This window comes from Strongylocentrotus purpuratus, unplaced genomic scaffold, assembly GCF_000002235.5.
Source record: "Strongylocentrotus purpuratus isolate Spur 01 unplaced genomic scaffold, Spur_5.0 spur5_scaffold_8, whole genome shotgun sequence".
In the NCBI taxonomy this organism is placed as follows: Eukaryota; Metazoa; Echinodermata; class Echinoidea; order Camarodonta; family Strongylocentrotidae; genus Strongylocentrotus; species Strongylocentrotus purpuratus.
In genome coordinates this window covers 9,247,137-9,269,491 of record NW_022145614.1, presented here as the reverse complement: position 1 = coordinate 9,269,491, position 22,355 = coordinate 9,247,137, and the positions used below count along the sequence as shown (strand labels likewise).

At 40.1% G+C, this 22,355-nt stretch overlaps 3 protein-coding genes across 5 annotated transcripts; all 3 read left to right on the top strand.

Annotated features, from left to right (window-relative positions):
* Positions 1-594: 594 nt before the first annotated feature.
* LOC373275 (beta-tubulin (SP-beta1)) lies at positions 595-20,265 on the top strand. Of its 3 annotated transcripts, XM_030975749.1 has the most exons (4): positions 12,308-12,456; positions 13,169-13,504; positions 13,783-14,724; positions 19,908-20,265. In XM_030975749.1, exons 1-4 carry the CDS (start codon positions 12,400-12,402, stop codon positions 19,914-19,916), a joined length of 1,344 nt encoding a protein of 447 aa, XP_030831609.1. In that variant the 5' UTR covers positions 12,308-12,399; the 3' UTR covers positions 19,917-20,265. The 3 variants fall into 3 exon arrangements, with proteins under 3 accessions (XP_003727239.1, XP_030831609.1, XP_003727238.1); XM_003727191.3 differs by lacking the exons at positions 12,308-12,456; positions 19,908-20,265 and adding an exon at positions 595-658 and having other exon boundaries at positions 13,783-14,867; XM_003727190.3 differs by lacking the exon at positions 19,908-20,265 and having other exon boundaries at positions 13,783-15,030.
* LOC115920279 (tubulin beta chain-like) lies at positions 6,707-8,674 on the top strand. Its single transcript, XM_030975750.1, has one exon. The coding sequence runs from the start codon at positions 6,780-6,782 to the stop codon at positions 7,680-7,682; it is 903 nt and encodes a 300-aa protein (XP_030831610.1). The 5' UTR covers positions 6,707-6,779; the 3' UTR covers positions 7,683-8,674.
* LOC577036 (tubulin beta chain) lies at positions 17,683-20,265 on the top strand. Its single transcript, XM_011682867.2, has 3 exons — positions 17,683-17,832; positions 18,350-18,685; positions 18,966-20,265. Exons 1-3 carry the CDS (start codon positions 17,776-17,778, stop codon positions 19,914-19,916), a joined length of 1,344 nt encoding a protein of 447 aa, XP_011681169.2. The 5' UTR covers positions 17,683-17,775; the 3' UTR covers positions 19,917-20,265.
* Positions 20,266-22,355: the final 2,090 nt, after the last annotated feature.

Genomic DNA, 22,355 nt, shown 5'->3' with positions numbered 1-22,355 from the left:
TCTCAAAAATCCCCATTTCCACTCTAACAAAGAATGGTCTAAACTGCAGTTGGTTCTGCCGTTTTATCGGTATTGAACTACTATAATGATATACATGATGCAGTTTAGTGCTATATCGGGTAAACTTAGGTCAATGAACTTACGCATGGGTTTTACTTTTGACGTCTGTGGAAGAAACTCTAGAGGGGGAACGATAATTTATATTCATTTTCTATTGGGATCAGGAGGAGATGATTATGATTTGTATTTCCTCTCTCTTTACCCCCTCAACACCCTTCCCCCCCCCCTCCCCCCCCCCCCCCCCCCCCCCCCCCCCCCCCCCCCCCCCCCCCCCCGATCGAGTCTATTATGTATGCCTCTCTCATCCACCCTCTCGCCCTCTTTCGCATACATGCAGTTGCCAGGGAAGATTCCAGGGCAGTAGCGTTTTACTTGGAAATTGTTGTCCGGGATGAAGATTAGAGGTAGAACGTATAAAGTTCTCTATCAATCTGACACACCAAACCCTTCATCAGACGTCCTATTTTAACCTCGATATTACTAACTATTTTTGTTCTTCTTTGAAATATTGTTATTTCGTCAATTATCTTACAGAATAATCATGCGTGAAATAGTGCACATCCAAGCCGGCCAGTGCGGCAACCAGATCGGTGCCAAGGTAAGCTAATGGGCATCTAATGACACCTTTATTTACCCATTATCATAATCACTCCGACAGTTCATCATCGTCACCCGGTCCCCCCCCCCCCGCCACCACCACCACCCCCCCCCCCCCCCCGCCACCACCACCACCGCCACCCCCCCCCCCCCCCCCCCCCCCTCGTTATGGTAAGGCATGTCCCCTAGTCCCCCACCAAGTAGCTTCACAGTATACTGTGAAGCATGCATGAGCATTATAAACAAGTCACGATGACATTTTTGCTTATTTTCTTATGAAGTCAGGAAGATGAAAGATAGTCTCAAAATCGCTTAGGAAGATTATGGGTCATCATGACTCTTTTTGCCATCTGTAAGAGCGCCCTCTTTAGCTGATAACGTCATATTCTACGTTCATTTTTAATATTATTTTGGAATGCGTTGCAATGATCACTTTCAGTTTAGTACAAAATACCTCAGCTAATTTATTTTTTGTAATAAATAATTAATAAGGAACACCTACTTTTTGCCTTGTTTGGATATCGAAATAAATTCAAATCGGAAACAATAAAGCCATAAATATAAAGGCAAAGGCCTATATAGTGTAATAGAGACGAAGCGCCAATCCACTTTTTAAGGAGGGGGGGAGCATAGGGCAAGCACATTATTCAGAAGCACATCTAAATACTAAAATTATTCCTTATTTGGATTGGCACCCCTGATGATTGGTAAATTACGATTTGTTAGCTGAGTCATACCACTTTTCTTAAACCATTGTGAAGAACTCCTGGTTTTAGTACAATACATTGTGGATTTTTGTTAATGCTTCCATACTCCAAATATAGCCAGAAATATTAAATAATCTTGTGAAGTATTTTAATCTGTCAAGTTTGTCATTAAGCAATATCGATCTGTGAAGCCTCAGCAATAATTATTTTTGACTTTGCAAAATTCAGCAGAATTTATGATTTGGAATTTTGGATGGTTGTCAGAAACGCATTATACCCCAATAATAATAATAGGCTGACATAATTTAGCTGTTAGAACTATATTCCTAGACAGCTCCTTTTAAAATGCAATGCAACCAATAAATACCCCTTTTACAAGCGTTTGGAGTAAGGCCCACTTTTATTGAACTGGACTTTGTTCCGCTCTTTTCTTCTGAATAAATATTGTGTAGATTCAAAAGCAGTCCCCAAAGTATTATTGATAGTTCTATCTTTGTAGTGCTTTTGTTAACACTATTTGTACATGCAAAAACTACCATGCCAAACAAACCGTATATTGTATTCAAGAACTATAATCTTCAAATAGAGCCTCTCAAAAGTGAAGCCATCTATAATGATTATGTCGGACTGTGTTCTTTCGTACTTGTGTAAATCATGAATTAAATAAAAGCCCTTTTCAATAGGCTAGGTTTGCTACCAGGAATCTTTGTACAATCTTTTGAAAACTAAAAGAAATTTGACAATAATGCCTCGCAGATTTTTTTTCCTTTTTGTCTACTGCTAGAGTTCAATTATCATCAATCCAATAATTTACGCTTATCATTTTGGTTTTCTAACTTCTAAGTCTTATTGCACCCAGCTCCATGCTCGACTGTATTGTACGAAATATCCCAGATAGGTTTTTGAGCAGAGCAGGAAATTTAGTTAGGATGTCAGTCATGCCACATTTCCGACAAGAAAGGAAAATATTCTTGTGGGAGATTTCCTAAGCCTTGAATCACAAACAATCGAACACTCTTTTGATCAAAATCATTATTGAGGGGGACAGTTAGCAAATTACAAAGTGTTTGATATTTGTATCTATTACATTTTCGGCATATCTTATCATGATTATTTAGTAGGGTGGGCCGGTGGGGGTTAAAGTGACTCATTAACTGCGCGTTTGCAATCTACATTTGCGAGTTTCGGGTCTCGGGGCACGGGAAATGAGTTCCCCCCCCCCCCCAAAAAAAAAAAAAAACAGCAAACAGCAAAACCCCATGTATGGCATACTTTGTTATAGGTACACAAAATATAAAAAAGTTGCGTCTAATTGTGTTCTTGTACCACCCTTTCAAATGTTTTAATCGTTGCATATACTTGTCAGATATTTTTCGGAACTGTGCCCCCCCCCCCCCTTTCCCTTTAAAAAAAAATCACGACTCCACCCATGATACACAACAATGCATCTCGCCCAAATTTGTTGGTTGTAACACAGCATTTCCTTCTTCTTCTTTTGTCTTCTTCTTTTTCTTCTTCTTTCCCTTTTTTTCTTCTTCTTCTTCTTCTTTTTTTAGTTCTGGGAGGTAATTTCCGATGAGCATGGTATCGACCCTACAGGGGCATACGTCGGGGACAGTGAGTTACAACTGGACAAGATAAACGTGTATTATGGATTGGCATCCGGTGAGTATATTGAAATGATGAACAAATAAAAAGGGGGACAAAGGGAAAAATGAGGGGGGGGGGCATTAAACCCGCCCCTCTATGCTTTAACAAAAAGGAAAAATATAAAACATCACAAGCCCCTTCTGTTCAAATATAATGGTCTTAAAATTGCAATTGTAATAATTATCATATCGACGATAATAAAGTAACATTGCGATGTTTGGATGAGAGCCGTTGATAAGTAGAGTTTGGCCAACCCCCGGTTCGAGTTATACGGCGAATACTGCTTTGTTGGGCAAGCATAAAATAATAGACCACATGCTGGCCAAACTTTGTGTATAATATATGGCTCTGATTTGGACGACGTGTATAGTGTAAATGGGTCTTCTAACAAGACGTTCATCAAGTTTTGATTCTGACGATGTTGTGTAGAAAATTTGTTACAAGACAGCATAATATTCATAATTCATTTGTATGCAGTAAATTCGGCTATACATGCAACGAGAACTGAACGGTCGTCCTTTTTAAGAAATCATAAGGTATCAAAGATAGTCATGATCTTGCCTGACATAATAATAACGGGTACATTTTTAAAATTGAGATAAAGACCGCAATATAATTATTTATAATAAACATAAATGAAATGGCTTGGCGAATGGTGCTGAAGTATTTGGTGAGAGGTATGTAATACTAGTAAGGGGTTGAACAGCTTGAGTCTTGCCTGCAAAATGAATAATATAATATAGCCACGTATCATGTTAGATTAAATTGCTCAGGTAGACGCATCAATGACTAATTTAATTTCAAATTGCTTTGATGAATGATACATGACCGCATACAAACAAACTAAAGGTTGTCACCGGTAACAATGAAGCGGGAATAGGATGGTAATAATATACTTTGCTCCGATCAAAGATTGATTGACTAGTTGATGATTAATGCCAAACGCATGCACATAATTATCTTTGTATTTTTCTTTAGAGGTCATAGAACCTCCAAGATAGAATATTATCTTGTTTTAATTTGTATAGAATATTATCATATTTTAATTTAAACAAATGAACTGAAAGGACAGCGATCGAATCATTATTTTCGTCTTCTCCAACCTAACAACAGAATAATATACTCTTAACTGTTGGAAACTTATATAATTATCAACTTACTGTAAACATAATAAGATCAAGATCACAACTACAATGTACATGTCATATGAGTACAGCTGTATATAGTTTACAGTATGCTGTTGCTATACGACTGTGTTCACAAAACGTGTTCAATAAACTTTGTCCGGGCACCTTAGTTACAGCATGCACTATAAGAGTTAATGCGAATGAAAACTTTTGGTGATTCAACTATATAGACACGGCCCGACGGCCGTATGAATAAAACATGCATACAAAGCGTTGTCACCGGCGACAATATTCTTTTGTTCTTTTTTAGCATTATCCTCTGAATATGGACAGTGTGATTTTGTACTTCGAATCTAAATAATATTGCAGCCTCATGCAAATGCCCTGTAAAGCAAAGGCTTTATATTGAATTATTTTGAATTCATGATTAGAATCTATCTTGTGACCTCTGATTCTGAACTTTGGAATCATTATGAAAATAACGATTGGATATCGATATGGACTATGGAGTGATTGTTATGAAAAGTAGTTCCGCGCCTGTCAGTCATACCGAAATGATTTCGAAATTCTTAGTCTGTTTCCAGGGGCGTGTCTTAAATACATTGGATTCATGGTGGGGGAGGGGGGGGGGGTAAACAATAATTTTCATTTCGGTGAAGAAAATGATGGGCCTTGGTTCGGGATGACGCTATAGCAAAAAGATAATTTATATATTTCGACTTGTACGATGGAACACCCTTATATTCAAAAGTGTTGTTTTTCATAGGGGTTTATAATAAGCCTAATAGTCGAGTTGTTTTGCCCCAAGCAGGATATCTTGTTTCAGAAGAAAATAAAGAACCCGTTGGTTGTTGAATCCTTCGCAACCTATTTAGGAGGAGTGATATCTTCTTTCACGATCTCTTTGAACTTCTATTTTCTTTTAAAGGCCCACTGCACTACTTGTAGCTACTTGCGCCCTCTATAACAAACAATGCCTAATCGGTGACCATTGGTCCCCCATGATCCTCTTTTTCTTATGTTATTTGAGAGCTGAGTTGATGAGATAACCACCTGTCCAGTGTAGGCTGGTCTAATCTCTCCTTTACACTAGTACTGATAAGCTTTAAAAGGGAATGTCATATACTCATAGTACATCTTTGGGTACTTCAATTCACGAACGTCTCCTTGAATGAGCCACCCTCTCCGGCCTTGCCCAAAAAATTGAATGTCCTGAACGGCGCAATTTTTTTCGGCAAATTTGAACTTGACAGGCCCTTTCAGATGTTCTATACGATTCCCCAATATGCATTATGACAGTGTCCTCCACACAAAGAAATTTCTGTGGATTAGAGAAATGACACTTACCATAATTAATTTTGTGTGGAGCGTCCATATTGTGGCAACAAATAGCTTTAAAAAATATTTTTAGCCAAGTTAAGTGGCTTTATTTGCCATTTGTCCCAGCTTCTGTAGAGGCCAACAATAGTTTTCCAAAAGTAAATATTTGCATTCGTTGTTAATGTCAGAGGGGTCAAGTTTGGGGTTTTATTTTATTTTTGTATGAATTTACAAGATGCCGCTTGAGTTCTAAATCATACATGATGAAGTTCTTTGTACCTCTTTTCATCTTTGGTTATACAGAAGAAGAACAAAAAAAAAAAATCACAATTTGGTTTGGGATATCAGAATTCAGGGGCCGGACCAGAACCAAGGCTGGTCCGATACAGAACACTGAAGTCGGGAGAATGTTGTGTCTGAAAGTTCTGCACAAATTAACTCCATTCGTCAGTCGATCTCCTTTAAGTTGTGTCGAGCCACTCCGAACCATCCCGAATCAAACCCTAAGCCTGCCTCATTTGCTCTGTACCAAACTAGCTCACAGAGTCCAAACTCGGCACCCAATTCGGCTCTGTTGGCACTTGCCGAGTTGGGTGACGAAGAGGGATCCGAGCTATCTCGTTGCAGCTCATAAAGCGCTTGGAGAGAAGGAGGCAGCGCCAAGTGGCTCTGTGTTTCTTCCTTATATTAATATGATGACTCACATATGTTTTTTTACATGAACATAATTTCCATAAAAAAGGTTGCTTCGCTTCCTGTTGAGTTGTGTCGACATGTTTCCCTACATTTTGATATTATATTTCTTTGCCCCGCCATCTAGAAGAGAAATATGTTCCTCGTGCCATCCTGGTGGATCTGGAGCCTGGTACCATGGATTCGGTCCGATCTGGACAATTTGGGCGGCTCTTCCGTCCAGACAACTTCGTCTTCGGACAGAGTGGGGCAGGGAACAACTGGGCCAAGGGACACTACACCGAGGGAGCAGAGCTGGTGGATGTTGTCATGGATGTCTTAAGAAAAGAAGCCGAAGATTGCGACTGTCTCCAGGTAAAGAGATTAATCCATGATAACAACTTCAAAATATGTCCATTATAGGTGTCCCTAGAATTTGGCAATTATCATCCACAATTTCATTAAAATCAGATTAAAGTGATTCAAACAAAAATTAGTGATAAAAAATATGGCTTTAAGTTGGCTGTCCGTGCATGGATTTCACGATTGTCCGAGATAATGTTTTTAACAAGACGCTTCTCTGTTGGTTTCGTTATAACAGGGCTTCCAGCTTACACACTCCCTTGGTGGTGGTACCGGTTCCGGTATGGGAACCCTTCTCATCAGCAAGATCCGTGAAGAGTACCCAGACCGCATCATGAACACATTCAGCGTTGTGCCATCACCCAAAGTATCAGACACTGTTGTTGAGCCTTACAATGCCACACTCTCAGTCCATCAGCTGGTTGAGAACACAGACGAGACCTACTGCATTGACAATGAAGCCCTCTACGATATCTGCTTCCGTACCCTCAAGCTGACCACACCCACCTACGGAGATCTGAACCATCTGGTCTCTGCCACCATGAGTGGTGTCACCACCTGCCTGCGATTCCCTGGCCAACTCAACGCTGATCTCCGCAAACTTGCCGTCAACATGGTTCCCTTTCCACGTCTTCACTTCTTCATGCCTGGCTTTGCACCTCTGACCAGTCGAGGAAGCAAACAATATCTTGCCTTGACCGTTCCAGAGCTCACTCAGCAGATGTTCGATGCCAAGAACATGATGGCTGCCTGTGATCCTCGTCATGGTCGCTACCTCACCGTTGCCGCCATCTTCCGTGGGCGTATGTCCATGAAGGAGGTTGACGAGCAGATGCTCAACGTACAGAACAAGAACAGCAGCTACTTCGTCGAATGGATCCCCAACAACGTCAAGACCGCCGTCTGTGACATCCCACCACGTGGTCTAAAGATGTCTTCCACCTTCATCGGCAACAGCACCGCCATCCAGGAGCTCTTCAAGCGCATCTCTGAGCAGTTCACTGCTATGTTCAGGAGGAAGGCTTTCCTTCATTGGTACACTGGTGAGGGTATGGACGAGATGGAGTTCACAGAGGCTGAAAGCAACATGAATGATTTGGTCTCTGAGTACCAACAGTACCAGGATGTTTCTGTTGATGACGACGGCGACTTTGACGAAGAGGATGAAGAAGAAGACTTGGCATAGAGCCACCCATTCAAACCGATACTTAAATGTAATAATTCTTTGAAGAACATTCTTGCTGTATTGGTAAACAATGGTTGTTTATCAATACCGAGCTCAAACATTTTATTGTGCAGTATTGCAATATCACCATTTTTGTTGATCGATTTGAAGATCAAAAGTAATGTTTACAAGAAAAAATATGAATGCATGACGTTAACGGGAGCATCTAGTGTCGATTTTTTTTTCTAGACATCTATATAGTAATTATTAGATCAGTATAGTCATACTCACATTAATGCATGCCCTTCTATAGCTCAGGCTTAAACCAATGAAGACTGAGAATTCGCATGTAAACAATTATCTTGTCTAGAATTAGTATTCATAAAATGGTATTAACATATCTCTATGATAACAACTTTATTATAAATCACAAAAAATACACTTTATACACAGTCCAACAAGCATGATAACGACTCAGGAACTTACCAAGCACTGTATGCCAATTATGAAGAAGGAAAGAGATTGACATGGATTTGGGAAAGTGGGAGCAGTGGCATTTTGGTGGGGGCTCTTGACTCTCGTACATTGATTGCAAGAGGACTGGTCACGGGTTCGGTCTTGCTCGACGCTTACATCATTGGACAAGACATTATTTGACCATGCACGCATGCACTTTATTTTGCCCCTCTCTATATCGCAGGTGCAATCAAAATAATGGATATACCTGCATACTTGGATGATAATTGCATGGACCGCATGAAGGGCCGTATTGACTGATGGGGCTACCTCGCTGGGTAAATAAGACCAAATTCTCAATTGTTAATCATTGTTCCCTTTTGGGTCTGAATTACGGATACCATTATAATGAGCTTTGGCCAACAAAAAATGGAGAGCGTGTCACAATCGTTATTAAAATCACGTAATCATCATCAATGAGTATCTTTAGTCAGCTGAAAATTAATCGCCTCAGTTCAAGTCTGAGTGAATATCATTATCATCAGTCGAGAAATAGATTCTTTTCCTTACAATACAAAATGTGCTAAATAGAGAAAAATCCCCTTTCTAAACGCCTTTCTGCTCTCTAAAAAAAAATCGAGTGATCACTGACGTGACTCCTCTGGAGAGTGAAAATAAAGTGAAAATAGAGTTAGCATTAACTCTTTTCTTCTTAGAGAGAACTCTAAAATCAATCGATATTCCATCCTAAACAAGTGATCACTGACGTGACTCCCAGGGGAGTGAAAATAGAGTGAACATTCGCACTTTTTTTTTCTTAGAGAGTGCTTGAATATCTAGCAAGATAAGAGGTCTCATGCAATATCATTCAGGGATACCTTTCTTTACAAAAATATGGAATCGTAGATAAAAAGTAAAATAAAAAGAATTATACCTCACTCACTTGTTTTTGTTTGCATGTTTTGATGATGTACATGCATGCAGAAGAAAACAAAATGAATTGATACAAGACATAGTGATAGAGATATATAGAGAGAGACTGTGAGATGAAAGTGAGATGCAGGAAAATAAGCGGAGAGAGAAAGAAAGAGATAGGGAAAAAGATAGAGAGAGAGAGAGAGAGAGAGAGAGAGAGAGAGATTTTACTAGCTAGTAAAATCAATCATGAGGCAAAATGACCACGAGATTACTTCGTTGCCCGGATATCCTGCAATGCTGGATACCGATATATCAGTCTCTGATTTTTAGAATTCTTTGTTTCACAGGTGTGCAACCCCCCCCCCCCCCCCCCACAAAAAAAAATCTTTGGGTAAATCTTAAATTTGTCGGAAAATCGCACAAAATATAAAAACTGACTTTCTTGTTTCTTCTCCTGACAACAAACTCTATATCATTATCGGCATATTCAAATATCATGGGATCGGGAGGGGGAGCTTCAAACAAAAATCAGCTAACTAGTCGGCAAATTTGGTACCGATATCCCTACCCATTCAGAATGGCTTCGTATAAGCCTATATGAAAACGTTCGTCTGTTAATGGCAATTTTTTATTAAATGGCGGGGGGGGGGGCAAGAGCCCCCAGGCCCCCACCCACAAAAAAAGTTATGATAATAATAATTATACTGATAAATTGAAAGAGTGCCAGTATTGCGGGAACGACCACGTAAGAATGGTCTTATATTATTTTGCCTCTAATGGAAAAAAAAAGACATGGAGATGCGATTAATGCATAAGACTTTTACGTTGAAGGTATAAGGTTGTCCCCCCCCCCCCCCCCCCACTACCACCTCCTCCCTCTCATTCACTTGCCTTCCCTCCATCCACTCCATCACTCTCTCTCTCTCTCTCTCTCAGTCTCTCTCACGCTCTCTTCCTCGATCCAGCTAAACTGAGGCTCCCTGTCAACATTAAACGACGTAGGAGGAGATGAGGTACGTATGCCAATTCTATTGATTAAAATCCAAACAAATAGGATCATTCTCAACTTTGTTTATAACATTGGACAACAAATTTCAAAATTATAGTGTTAAATAATAGTGCATAAGATTAAATATTTAATTTATAACAGCCAGGAATAGCAAAATTTAACGTACTATACTGCATGTCTGTTCTGGCATATAATACAAGGACATTTCATAAAACTTGTTATCAATAATAAGTTGTAATAACTGTTATATAAGCTACTGAAATCATGACATTTGAATGGTTTAAAGCAACTTTGTCATAGAAATTTAACATTTGTTATTGATACACTGTAACAACTTTTATGAAACAGGGCTCAGGGGTGAAATTACTCTTAATACCTTTACAATTTTTTTCTTCTTCGTTCTTTTCAAATAAAAAGGAACAAAATACAACATAATAATAAAATAATGTATATGCACCTGTATAATTATTATGTTTTATGTTTACCAAGGGGGGGGGGGGGACGTCGTAAGCCTTTAAATTTATAACCGACTATTGTTTGTGTTCGTCTCTTCCTCGTTCCAGCTAAAGGATCCCTGACAATTAAAAGGGGTCAAAGCGGGGATGACGTTGTATTATGATCGATTTTTGTTAGTGGCCGTCGTCAGGCCTGTAGCCTTTTCAAACCCCCTGTTGCGTAACGCTATCTATACAGCTATACCTGCCTCGTTTATCCGCTCACTTCAAGTCCCCATAGCAACCATACCCATGTAACTCCTCAACCACAGCAGTTCAGGGGACGGGGGTACGCCTCAGTTATGCAATAACTAAATGCACCCCTCCCCCTCATGACTTCCCCAATCGTGTCTTTTTATGGTATTGCAAGATCATTGGTTTGTTTTGTTTAAGAATAATATAATAATTTATTGTTCATCTCCCTGGTTTATCATATTTTGTTTGTTATCATATAGCGCTTAGACACTTCGGTGGAAAGCGCTTTATAAATCACCGTTTTTTATCATTATTACTGTTTTATATTCTCTCTCTCTCTCTCTTCTCTCTCTCTATTACTCTCTCTCTCTCTCTCTCTCTCTCTCTCTCTCTTTCTCTCTATCTCTCTTGGCTCTCGAATGATTTCGTTAATCAAATCATGCACGGATATAATATAGGCCAGGCTGGCACTGCTGTACACTTCAAACAGATTTTGAAACTAATGGCCATCGCATGCATAGTAGTCCCTATATTATCTATCCAATTATTTACCCCCCCCCCCCCCCCCCAAAAAAAAAAAAACTTTCCCCATTTCTTTTTCCATATTACTATTACTCACTTCTCTATAATCAGAGAAACGCCCACATTTGTTAATAGATGATGAAAGTGGTAAAGACATGTCTTTGGAACTTGTCATTACTTTATTTTGGTTGTGTGCGACCATATAAACTTGAACTCATAAAAACGAACTTCTTCTCGGAGATTAAAAAAAAAAGAAGAAGATTTCTGTACTTTATAGGCCTAAAAACTAGCATTGATTCACAACACTGAGTTTGATGAGTTCGTGTACTTCGGCAATGTAGCTACAGGGATTAAATTTCAAATGATTCATCCCTTTTGCTATTTCTTGGCTTCTCAGTGTTGCATTGGTTAACGGGGAAATGCCGATTAGCGATTATGTTCCACCAGTTGCATTACAAAAGGAGACAAAAGGCTTCCCCAAAATTTGTTTTTATCCGCCGATCGGAGCGGGAGCGAGGCGGTCGGTATCCCTTGGTTTCCTGTATGGAAACCTAGGGTCCATGGTTTCCACGATCCCCCATCTTTTGTTTGGCTGACCTACCCATGGACCGTTGAGCGGAGATGTATTTTGTGCGAGTTGCCATAGCGCGGTAAATCTTGACCAATTAGATCGCTTGAATACGTCTTACAAATATTGCTCAGGTATGAAGTATCATGATTGGTCAATCGCTTGTCTCCTCACTTTGGGGATCGCCTTAAAAAATCTGTACACAGAATTACATTCAGATTTACATCTTTGCATATTTTTTTTTTGTAAAATGAGCTTTCAACTCATAAAATTGAAATATATTATTTGAATATGATATCTTTAATCGAAAACCAAAGTTACATTCAAAAGAAACACTCGAAAACTATATTTTAGACCGAAATTAAATCACAAATGAAATGAAATGAAAATGGGAGAAACAACGTGGTCCCTGAATTCAAATGTTTATGCGGGTTGCTAGGCGGAGGAATATCGATTGAATGAAATCGCATTTATTCCCAAGTAGTTCCAATCTCACGTCAGATTCCCGCTAAACGTCAAACTGAACGTGTCAATTTTACATTTTTTCCTAGACAACTCGTAACTTTTATATCAATCATGCGTGAGATCGTCCATATGCAAGCTGGCCAGTGCGGCAACCAGATCGGTGCTAAGGTGAATATTATTCTTCAAAATAATGTTTTATTTTAAAGTGTGCGAGTGTGACATTTATGATGATGAGTGACTGAGTGTGTGGAAATGGTGAACGTGTGCGTGCCATGTCATGATGATGATGATGTTCATGCTTGTCGTTGAGACTGGTGTCCGCTCATTCACTGCAACTAATTTTGTCAAATAGTCTAACTGTTAGATCTATAGTTCTAAGAGGAAATGGGTGCTGAGGCATGGGGATTGGTGAATTGAATGGTGAATTTATTAAGGATTGGAAAATTCGTTAATTTCATGAAAATACGCAACCTTCAAGTTCATGAGTTTTGGTGCTGACATTTTGGCTTCATCATGAGACTGAATGTGATTGTGCCACTCCATGGCATGAATCATGATTTAATTTTTTTTCAGGGAATGAATGGAACAAATAGTTTGTCAAAAATTTGTCTATAAAAATCCTCTTGAGACTCTACTCTCTAGACTATTCTGTATTCAGGCCCAGGGTGATCGAGCTTGCAATTTGGGGTCGCTCGTTGGCATAAGTTGTGTGAACTTGTGTCAGAATTAAAAGTTAAAGTTTCATCATTCATCATGCCTGGATATGGTTGAAAATAAAAGATTTAGGTCTAGATCTACTCCAAACGTTACGGTTAGTTAAAGTTCAAAACAAGTGTCAACATTAAATTTATGTTTTTTCTTTTTACTTTTCTTGACACAGTTCTGGGAAGTCATCTCAGATGAGCATGGCATCGACCCCACCGGTACCTACCACGGAGACTCTGATCTTCAGCTCGAGAGGATCAACGTCTACTACAATGAGGCCACCGGAGGCAAATATGTCCCACGTGCCGTCCTCGTCGATCTGGAGCCAGGTACCATGGACTCTGTCCGCTCTGGACCATTCGGACAGATCTTCAGACCAGACAACTTTGTCTTTGGACAGAGTGGAGCTGGAAACAACTGGGCCAAGGGACATTACACAGAAGGTGCTGAGCTGGTAGACTCTGTTCTCGATGTTGTCCGCAAGGAGGCTGAGAGCTGTGATTGTCTTCAGGTAGGCATGCTTCACCTTTTTAAGAGTTTAGTTCTTGATTTTATTTCAACAGAAATTTGTGTGTGATCTTTAAAAAAAAAATGCAGTTTCATCATTTTGTGGGGGGATAATTTGTGGGAAGTATTTGAAGTAATTTGCAGGTTACACTGAAGAAACGAAGGGGGGGGGGGGGAGAATATGATTTTAGATGCATATCAGTTCATCTTTTCTTTTGTAGAATATTACTTATTGAATTTGATTTTAACCACATGTTCTCCTTTTGGTTTGCTTTGTAACAGGGCTTCCAGCTTACACACTCCCTTGGTGGTGGTACCGGTTCCGGTATGGGAACCCTCCTCATCAGCAAGATCCGTGAAGAGTACCCAGACCGCATCATGAACACATTCAGTGTTGTGCCATCACCCAAAGTATCAGACACTGTTGTTGAGCCTTACAATGCCACACTCTCAGTTCATCAGCTGGTTGAGAACACAGATGAGACCTACTGCATTGACAATGAAGCCCTCTACGATATCTGCTTCCGTACCCTCAAGCTGACCACACCCACCTACGGAGATCTGAACCATCTGGTCTCTGCCACCATGAGTGGAGTCACCACCTGCCTGCGTTTCCCTGGCCAACTCAACGCTGATCTCCGCAAACTTGCCGTCAACATGGTTCCCTTCCCACGTCTTCATTTCTTCATGCCTGGCTTTGCTCCTCTCACCAGCCGTGGCAGCCAGCAATACCGTGCCTTGACCGTTCCAGAGCTCACCCAGCAGATGTTCGATGCCAAGAACATGATGGCTGCCTGTGATCCTCGTCATGGTCGCTACCTCACCGTTGCCGCCATCTTCCGTGGACGTATGTCCATGAAGGAGGTTGATGAGCAGATGCTCAACGTACAGAACAAGAACAGCAGCTACTTCGTTGAATGGATCCCCAACAACGTCAAGACCGCCGTCTGTGACATCCCACCACGTGGTCTGAAGATGTCTGCCACCTTCATCGGCAACAGCACCGCCATCCAGGAGCTTTTCAAGCGCATCTCTGAGCAGTTCACCGCTATGTTCAGGAGGAAGGCTTTCCTCCATTGGTACACTGGTGAGGGTATGGATGAGATGGAGTTCACAGAGGCTGAGAGCAACATGAATGATCTGGTGTCTGAGTACCAACAGTACCAGGATGCCACTGCTGAGGAGGAGGGAGAGTTCGACGAGGAGGAGGAAGGTGATGAGGAGGCTGCATAAATACAGGACAATTAGAAATGGACAGATATAGCTGCAATTCATCGAATGATTTTTATTCTGGTCTGGCACCACCAAAGATTTGAAACCCTTTGGGATGATAAACTAGTCTACCAAGTACCAAAGATATATTTATTCAAAATCCCACCGTCACTAAATACTCCAAATCGTTCATGTTGAATTTAACTTCAAGGTGTGCTCAATATTGTATATGTTGACAAAGTCGAATTCAAAACAAAATATTGTTGATCACAAATATTCCAGAACAAATGTTATCAAAATATACCAGTTTACAACTTACTACAATGTGTCTCTGTGTTATTGATTTCAAATATAAGGAGTTGTGATTGTGTAAATGGTTATGTGGTGCATTCCGTGATGATGGCAGGTTAACGGAATGGCAATTAAAAATCGATGCTGATTTAGTTAATTTATTCATAAGTAAACATGTATCAGTAATGTGATGCATGTATTTGATATATTAATCAAGATCGATTTTTAAAAGTATGAGAATAAAGATTGGCGATGAGAGGTGAGAGAGTGACCATTGGAGGATATCTAGATGAAATGTTAATTCTATCCATTGATTTGGCTTGAGTTTGAAATTAGAAAAGGTGATTGTTTGATGTGTAAATGTACTAGGTCCACGGTTGGAATGAGGCAATGTCAATAAGTGCCAAAATATATCTTTCTCTGAAATCATTTTTCATCGACTTCTCGCACTTGTCTTTTCTTTGCGATTCACCAAGTACCCCCATTAATTTTGTGTACACGGTTCTAAAATTTTATAAAACCGGGACAAGAAATAAAATTGATTTTCGTCATTAAACTCCCTTTCTTGTCTGTAAAAATATTCTGGAATTGCTTTCATTACTTTCTTTTCTGTTTCTTGGTTGATATGAAAAAGGTCAACTTAAAGCCCCTTTAAAGAGTAGGGACCCCAACAAATTTAGATGGCAAAATTTCACTTGAATTGTATCATGACGTGAATGAGGATATAGAGACATTTTTGCAGGCATTTTTAAAAAAGTGTGATTGAAGTCGAATATTGATGAAAGAATACAAAATTTAGGTTTTCTGTGTGCTACAGAAAACCAAAATTGTGTATTCGTTTTATCAATATTTGTCATCAAACACATTTTTTTTTGAGGGGCAGGGGGGAATCTTTGCAGAAGTGTTTCTTAAATGACATCCTCTTTCACATTATGACACAATTTAAGTAAAAGTTGGGAGAATTTTTAGGCCCCCAACTCTTGGAGGGGCTTTAAAACCCAAATAAAGATCCAGGATAAAGATACATTCGATTAAATGGGGCCGTGTAATCCTTTCAAGGGGGTCTTTTTTTTTTTAGGGCTCTTGCTATGACCTTCATACTGGGAGTGAAGGCATTCAAAACAATATAATGTTGTAAATAGGGTCCAGTAAGTCGAGTACGGGGGGGGGGGGGCGGGCATGGGTCACAGGTCCTCTGCAAACAAGGCCGGCCATATTTTGTTGGGTGTTAGAGGGGGGGGGGGGGGTAAGATGTCTTGATTTCATATTATATACCCTTCTCCCTCTCCTTTTTCATCCCCTCTCTTGACCTTCACTTCTCCCTCCCCGCTTCTCTCTCTCTCTCTCTCTCTCTCTCTCTCTCTCGGTCCTCTCGATATGCCCCTCCCTCTAATTCGCCTTTCGACTGGAGTCACACCGCTTATCGGAGGCATTTGCTTGGCAAAATACATTCTTATCCTTTTTTTTATATATTTTTTTTTAACCCCTTCCCACTTTTCTTATTTCTATTGTCCCTTATCTTTCCAACTCTTCTTCTTTCTTTCCCTTTTTCTCATTTCATTTCTTCTCCATTTTCTTTTTCTTTATGTTGTTGCTGAAAGACTAAAGGGCATCTTTGTATTTAACCCAAAAAATGCGGGGGCCCTCCCCCTCCCCCGGTCTGTCCTTGTTTACCACCCTGGTGGAATATCAAAACATGATCATTTGCTCTACCAATCTCAACATTGTTTATTTTTTTGGTATTTATTCTATTTATTGCCTCTGGATATTAAAGATTGAACAGGCCCTCACCGAGTCATTAATTTATTCGACGGTTATCTACGGGGGGGGGGGGGGGCTCCATTCCAGGTTATCATCTTTGACGATCATTGAATTGAATTAAATAGGCTTACAAAATAATGAAAAAAAATGAAATCATCATCATCATCATTACTGTTTTATAATATAATTGTTTGGCTTTGTTTATATAAATTCCTATCAAATAAGGTAGGGGGCGGGTCGGGATTTTGAAGGCCTCTTTCCTTCTGATCTATATTAAAACTAGTCAGCTCTTTCGAGCGACCCTGTTAACCATTGGAGGGGTTAATTATATAGTCCGTCTACTAAGTTAGCTCTTACTTTCAGACACTCGATTAAAGAAGAGGCGCAATTCGTTGCGTTGAGATAATTCCATGTTAAAACATTAAACAATTTCGAGCCAATTTTCTCAAAGTAACGTCACCATGACAACTATCCCTGGACAGGACTAGCCTCGGACCAGTCCTCTTTGGGATTTCACCATTGGTATGCAAATTTAAAGGGGCTGTCAAGCATAGTAGGCCTACGAGTGTGACATAGCAACGCGGACGCGTCCTGTAACTAAGCATTTTAAGGCGACCAACTTTCTTGAAGGGAGAATATAATTTTGATATCGAAAAATGTGAAGAACTAAAGTTTCAACATCAATTATAAATGTGATGATGAATCACGGACTAAAATGATAAATAAGATATAAAACAGTATAGTAAATGGAAACTTATTAACCAACAGGTACGCGTATACAGTATCCATCCCAAGCATTACAATAACATAGTTCCTTTACTTGACAACCAAGTGAGTGGTGCGTCCAGCGTGCCTGCCAGCCACTGTTACTATGGTGTCAAAATATACAACGCGCGTACTATATAAAGCGCACCTGTTGCTGAAACCACACTCTCATATTCTACAGCCAGGGAAACTAGGTGTAGCAAACTTGTCTTTATTTTCATTAATTAGAAACAAAACTAATCAAAGATGCGAGAAATTGTTCATATGCAGGCTGGCCAGTGCGGTAACCAGATCGGTGCCAAGGTAATTAATAACTGAGTTTCCTTTTTACTTTCTTTTTTTTACCGTTATTTACTTGCTAATTTTCATCGAAATCGAAGTGACATAGGCCTAGATCTAGGCTATTGCCATTGGCATTGGATTTGCGTGGAAGTGGAAGAGTCAGTGTGAAATGCAATGTCAGCGATGTTGTCTTGTCAAGTTTGATCATGTCTCAGAACAGTGAGACAATCAGAATACAAACCATCTTCTTCGACACTAGACGATCATGATAAGTGGATGAGAGTTTTACAGTAAATTATTGGCTAGACTCTGTTCAATTCTGTTAAATAAACGTCTTTATTAAAATGATTTGTCATGATTTGAACCAAATTCAACCTGATTATTAATTTGATGATTGATAGTGCAACAATTGGGGAGCATTCAATAATATACCCAAGGCAATCTTACAGACACAATGCAACATGATTGTCTAGAAATAAAATGATGATAGGCCTAGATCTAACATTTTAACAAATTCCTACTCTTTATCTTGACACAGTTCTGGGAAGTCATCTCAGATGAGCACGGTATCGACCCCACCGGTACCTACCACGGAGACTCTGATCTTCAGCTCGAGAGGATCAACGTCTACTACAATGAGGCCACCGGAGGCAAATATGTCCCACGTGCCGTCCTCGTCGATCTGGAGCCAGGTACCATGGATTCCGTCCGCTCTGGACCATTCGGACAGATCTTCAGACCAGACAACTTTGTCTTTGGACAGAGTGGAGCTGGAAACAACTGGGCCAAGGGTCATTACACAGAAGGTGCTGAGCTGGTAGACTCTGTTCTCGATGTTGTCCGCAAGGAAGCTGAGAGCTGTGATTGTCTTCAGGTAGGCAAGCTTCACATTTTTAAGGGCTTAGTTCTTGATTGTATTAAACAGATATCTGTGTGTGGTCTCTTAAAAAAAAGAAAAAGATGCAGCTTCATCATTTTGTTTGGGGGAAAAAGAATTAATTTGCAGGTTAAACTGAAGAAACAAGGGGGGGGGGGTAGATCGAGGGGAGGAAAATCTGATTTAAGATGCATATCAGTTCAACTTTTCTTTTGTAGATAAACTTTAATTTATTGAATTTGATTTTAACCACATGTATTGGTTTTCCTTATAACAGGGCTTCCAGCTTACACACTCCCTTGGTGGTGGTACCGGTTCCGGTATGGGAACCCTTCTCATCAGCAAGATCCGTGAGGAGTACCCAGACCGCATCATGAACACATTCAGCGTTGTGCCATCACCCAAAGTATCAGACACTGTTGTTGAGCCTTACAATGCCACACTCTCAGTCCATCAGCTGGTTGAGAACACAGACGAGACCTACTGCATTGACAATGAAGCCCTCTACGATATCTGCTTCCGTACCCTCAAGCTGACCACACCCACCTACGGAGATCTAAACCATCTGGTCTCTGCCACCATGAGTGGAGTCACCACCTGCCTGCGTTTCCCTGGCCAGCTCAACGCTGATCTCCGCAAACTTGCAGTCAACATGGTTCCCTTCCCACGTCTTCATTTCTTCATGCCTGGCTTTGCTCCTCTCACCAGCCGTGGCAGCCAGCAATACCGTGCCTTGACTGTTCCTGAGCTCACCCAGCAGATGTTCGATGCCAAGAACATGATGGCTGCCTGTGATCCTCGTCATGGACGCTACCTCACCGTTGCCGCCATCTTCCGTGGACGTATGTCCATGAAGGAGGTCGATGAGCAGATGCTCAACGTACAGAACAAGAACAGCAGCTACTTCGTCGAATGGATCCCCAACAACGTCAAGACTGCCGTCTGTGACATCCCACCACGTGGTCTGAAGATGTCTGCCACCTTCATCGGCAACAGCACCGCCATCCAGGAGCTCTTCAAGCGCATCTCTGAGCAGTTCACCGCTATGTTCAGGAGGAAGGCTTTCCTCCATTGGTACACTGGTGAGGGTATGGACGAGATGGAGTTCACAGAGGCTGAGAGCAACATGAATGATCTGGTGTCTGAGTACCAGCAGTACCAGGATGCCACCGCTGAGGAGGAGGGAGAGTTCGACGAGGAGGAGGAAGGTGATGAGGAGGCTGCATAAATCAACTGATCTGAAATTTCCCAACTGAACAAAAGACTCGACACAAACCCATATTTTTCAACATTCCGTCCTTATTTCCTATCCTTTGCATTGTCAATTCTGTAATATGTTTTGAAAAAGAAATTGCAACTGCCTTCCGGATCTACATTGTTTTATTTTAACTCTGCCAAGAACTGAGTTCAAATCGATCATGAATATTCAAGAATGAATTTATTAAAAAAGAATTAAAGCAATGTTATGTCATTTGACAGATTTGGATGTTTTTTTCATGTTAGAAGGAACAGAAGGAAACTATCATCACTGAAATTGTTTAGAAAAATTATTGAATAAATTTAATAGTACAAATATACTTTGATGGTTTTAGATTTTTCTGTGATATTCTTCTTTGTTTGATGTGACTATCAAGTGTGTTGAAGTTGTGATGATGTTGCATTGCCATGAACGTGCATGAGAATGTATCATTCACTACCCCCCCCCCCCCCCCTGAGTGAGGAGAAAAAAGTTTGCATGTAATTCACTGTAATTCAATTCAAATCTAATTGATTTCAATCCAAACAAATATGATTAATAATTTTGAAATTTGTTATCTAATGTGACCAAAAAAAGAAAAATGAGAATAATCATTAGACCTAATTCTCATTTTTCTTTTTTGGGTCACATTAGATAACGAATTTCAAAATTATATTTATTAAAATTCAGTGTATGAGTAAAGATGACAGGAACGAGAGACTGTGTTTCGATATGTTTAAGACTGTGTGAGTGGATATGAGTTTCTTGTCTGTGAGTCGTGACTCTTTTGTTCCCAAAGGCAAAGCCATTGTACATGTATATGCAGTCTGGTCAACTCTGACCATGGCCAAAGTTTCTATGTTTGGTAGATTTAAAATTGGGTAACAAAAAATCAATATAATAATACAGATAAAGTCCAAGGACAATTACCACCCTAAAAATATCTGCTTTTATCAAAAACAAGTTATTATCAGAATGGACTTCCCCTTTAATGAACAGAAGGGGGGTGGGGGTGAATTTCCTTGGGGGGGGGGGGGTGGTTGTCCTTGGGGGTAATTTTCAGGGGGGGGGGGTTCTAGAGGGTAATCGTTTTTCTTTCTTTCCCCTCTCGCTCTCTACTTCTATCTATCCCTCTCCCCCCCCCCCCCCCCTCCCCCTTTTTCAAAATAAAGGAAATTCAGATACAAAATAAAAAGTACATTGTACAGAGGGCGCTATACCAGTTCCAGCTCTTGAGAGTCATCAGAAGAGCATAATTATTGAGAGAGAGAAACTGAGTTACAGTAGTTTCCTGCATATAAGTTCACAATATGACTACGACTTCTCTTCACACTTCTCTCCATTCACCTCTCTTCTTCAATCTTTCTCATTTTCTCTGGCTCTCTTCCTCTGCTTTTCCTTATCCAACGAACCCCCCTTCCATTTAGCTCTCTTCCTTTCTTTAACCACCTCGATATCCATCATTTCTGCCCGTTTTCTTCACCTTCCCTCCATCCTCTCCCTCTTTCTTTCTATCTCTCTCTCTCTCGTTCTCTATCTCCCCCCCCCCCCCCCCCCCAAGCCCACTCTCTCTCTCTTTCACATTCTTTCTCTAAAAATAAAGGAAATAGAGATACAAAATAAAAAGAACGTTGTATGTAAAGTACAGAGGGCGCTATACCAGTTTCAGCTCTGAGCGTCATCAGAAGATCATATCAATTTATCATATTTGTCTTCATGCAAATTCACACAATATGTAACCATACGACTTCTCTCTCTTCTTCTTTTTCTTACCCATTGAGCCTCCTTTCCATTTTTGTACATTCTCTCTGCCCTCTTCCTCTCTTTAACCACCTAGATATACATCATTTCTGCCATTTTTTATATTCACCTTCCCTCCACACCCTTTCCCTTTCTTTCTGTCTCTCTCTCTTTCTCTGCCCCCTCCCCCTCTATCGTTATAACTGGTAACAAAGATTAATACGACCCAATTTTTGATCACCATGGAAATTTCATCTGCTTTCACCAGATGATTGAATTTACAGTCCAAAGATTTCAATTTCACTTGTTCTTTCACCCATTCTTTCTTTATTTCTCTTTTTTCATTGGCCTTATTTATTCAAAAAGTCCAAGGTATTTGATCATTTGGTGTCCCATTCCTTATCAAGTTTTGTGATGTTATTAACACAAGTTGACTTAAAAACAAAAGGATGATTTTAGTTCATGTTTGGTCGGATCCAAGCTCTACTCAGGCTTTCAAATCAATAAACATAAATTAAAACCTTAGATGTGGTCGGTACATATGGGATGAAATAGCTCGGACTCGCCAATATATTCTATGAACTGGGTGTGCTTTGACAACAAACAAATAAAAAGTGAAGAAAAAAAAGTCACAACAAATTTGTACCAGGTAAACCAAAGCATTTTAATTACATCATGGCAAACTGCAGG

Bases quoted from the DNA above. Each gene is read 5' to 3' on its own strand.
- LOC577036 (XM_011682867.2), top strand. From the start codon at position 17,776: ATGCGAGAAATTGTTCATATGCAGGCTGGCCAGTGCGGTAACCAGATC. The intron at 17,833-18,349 runs GTAATTAATAAC...ATCTTGACACAG, and splicing joins GTAACCAGATCGGTGCCAAG to TTCTGGGAAGTCATCTCAGA. The intron at 18,686-18,965 runs GTAGGCAAGCTT...TCCTTATAACAG, and splicing joins AGAGCTGTGATTGTCTTCAG to GGCTTCCAGCTTACACACTC.
- LOC373275 (XM_030975749.1), top strand. From the start codon at position 12,400: ATGCGTGAGATCGTCCATATGCAAGCTGGCCAGTGCGGCAACCAGATC. The intron at 12,457-13,168 runs GTGAATATTATT...TTCTTGACACAG, and splicing joins GCAACCAGATCGGTGCTAAG to TTCTGGGAAGTCATCTCAGA. The intron at 13,505-13,782 runs GTAGGCATGCTT...GCTTTGTAACAG, and splicing joins AGAGCTGTGATTGTCTTCAG to GGCTTCCAGCTTACACACTC.
- LOC115920279 (XM_030975750.1), top strand. From the start codon at position 6,780: ATGGGAACCCTTCTCATCAGCAAGATCCGTGAAGAGTACCCAGACCGC.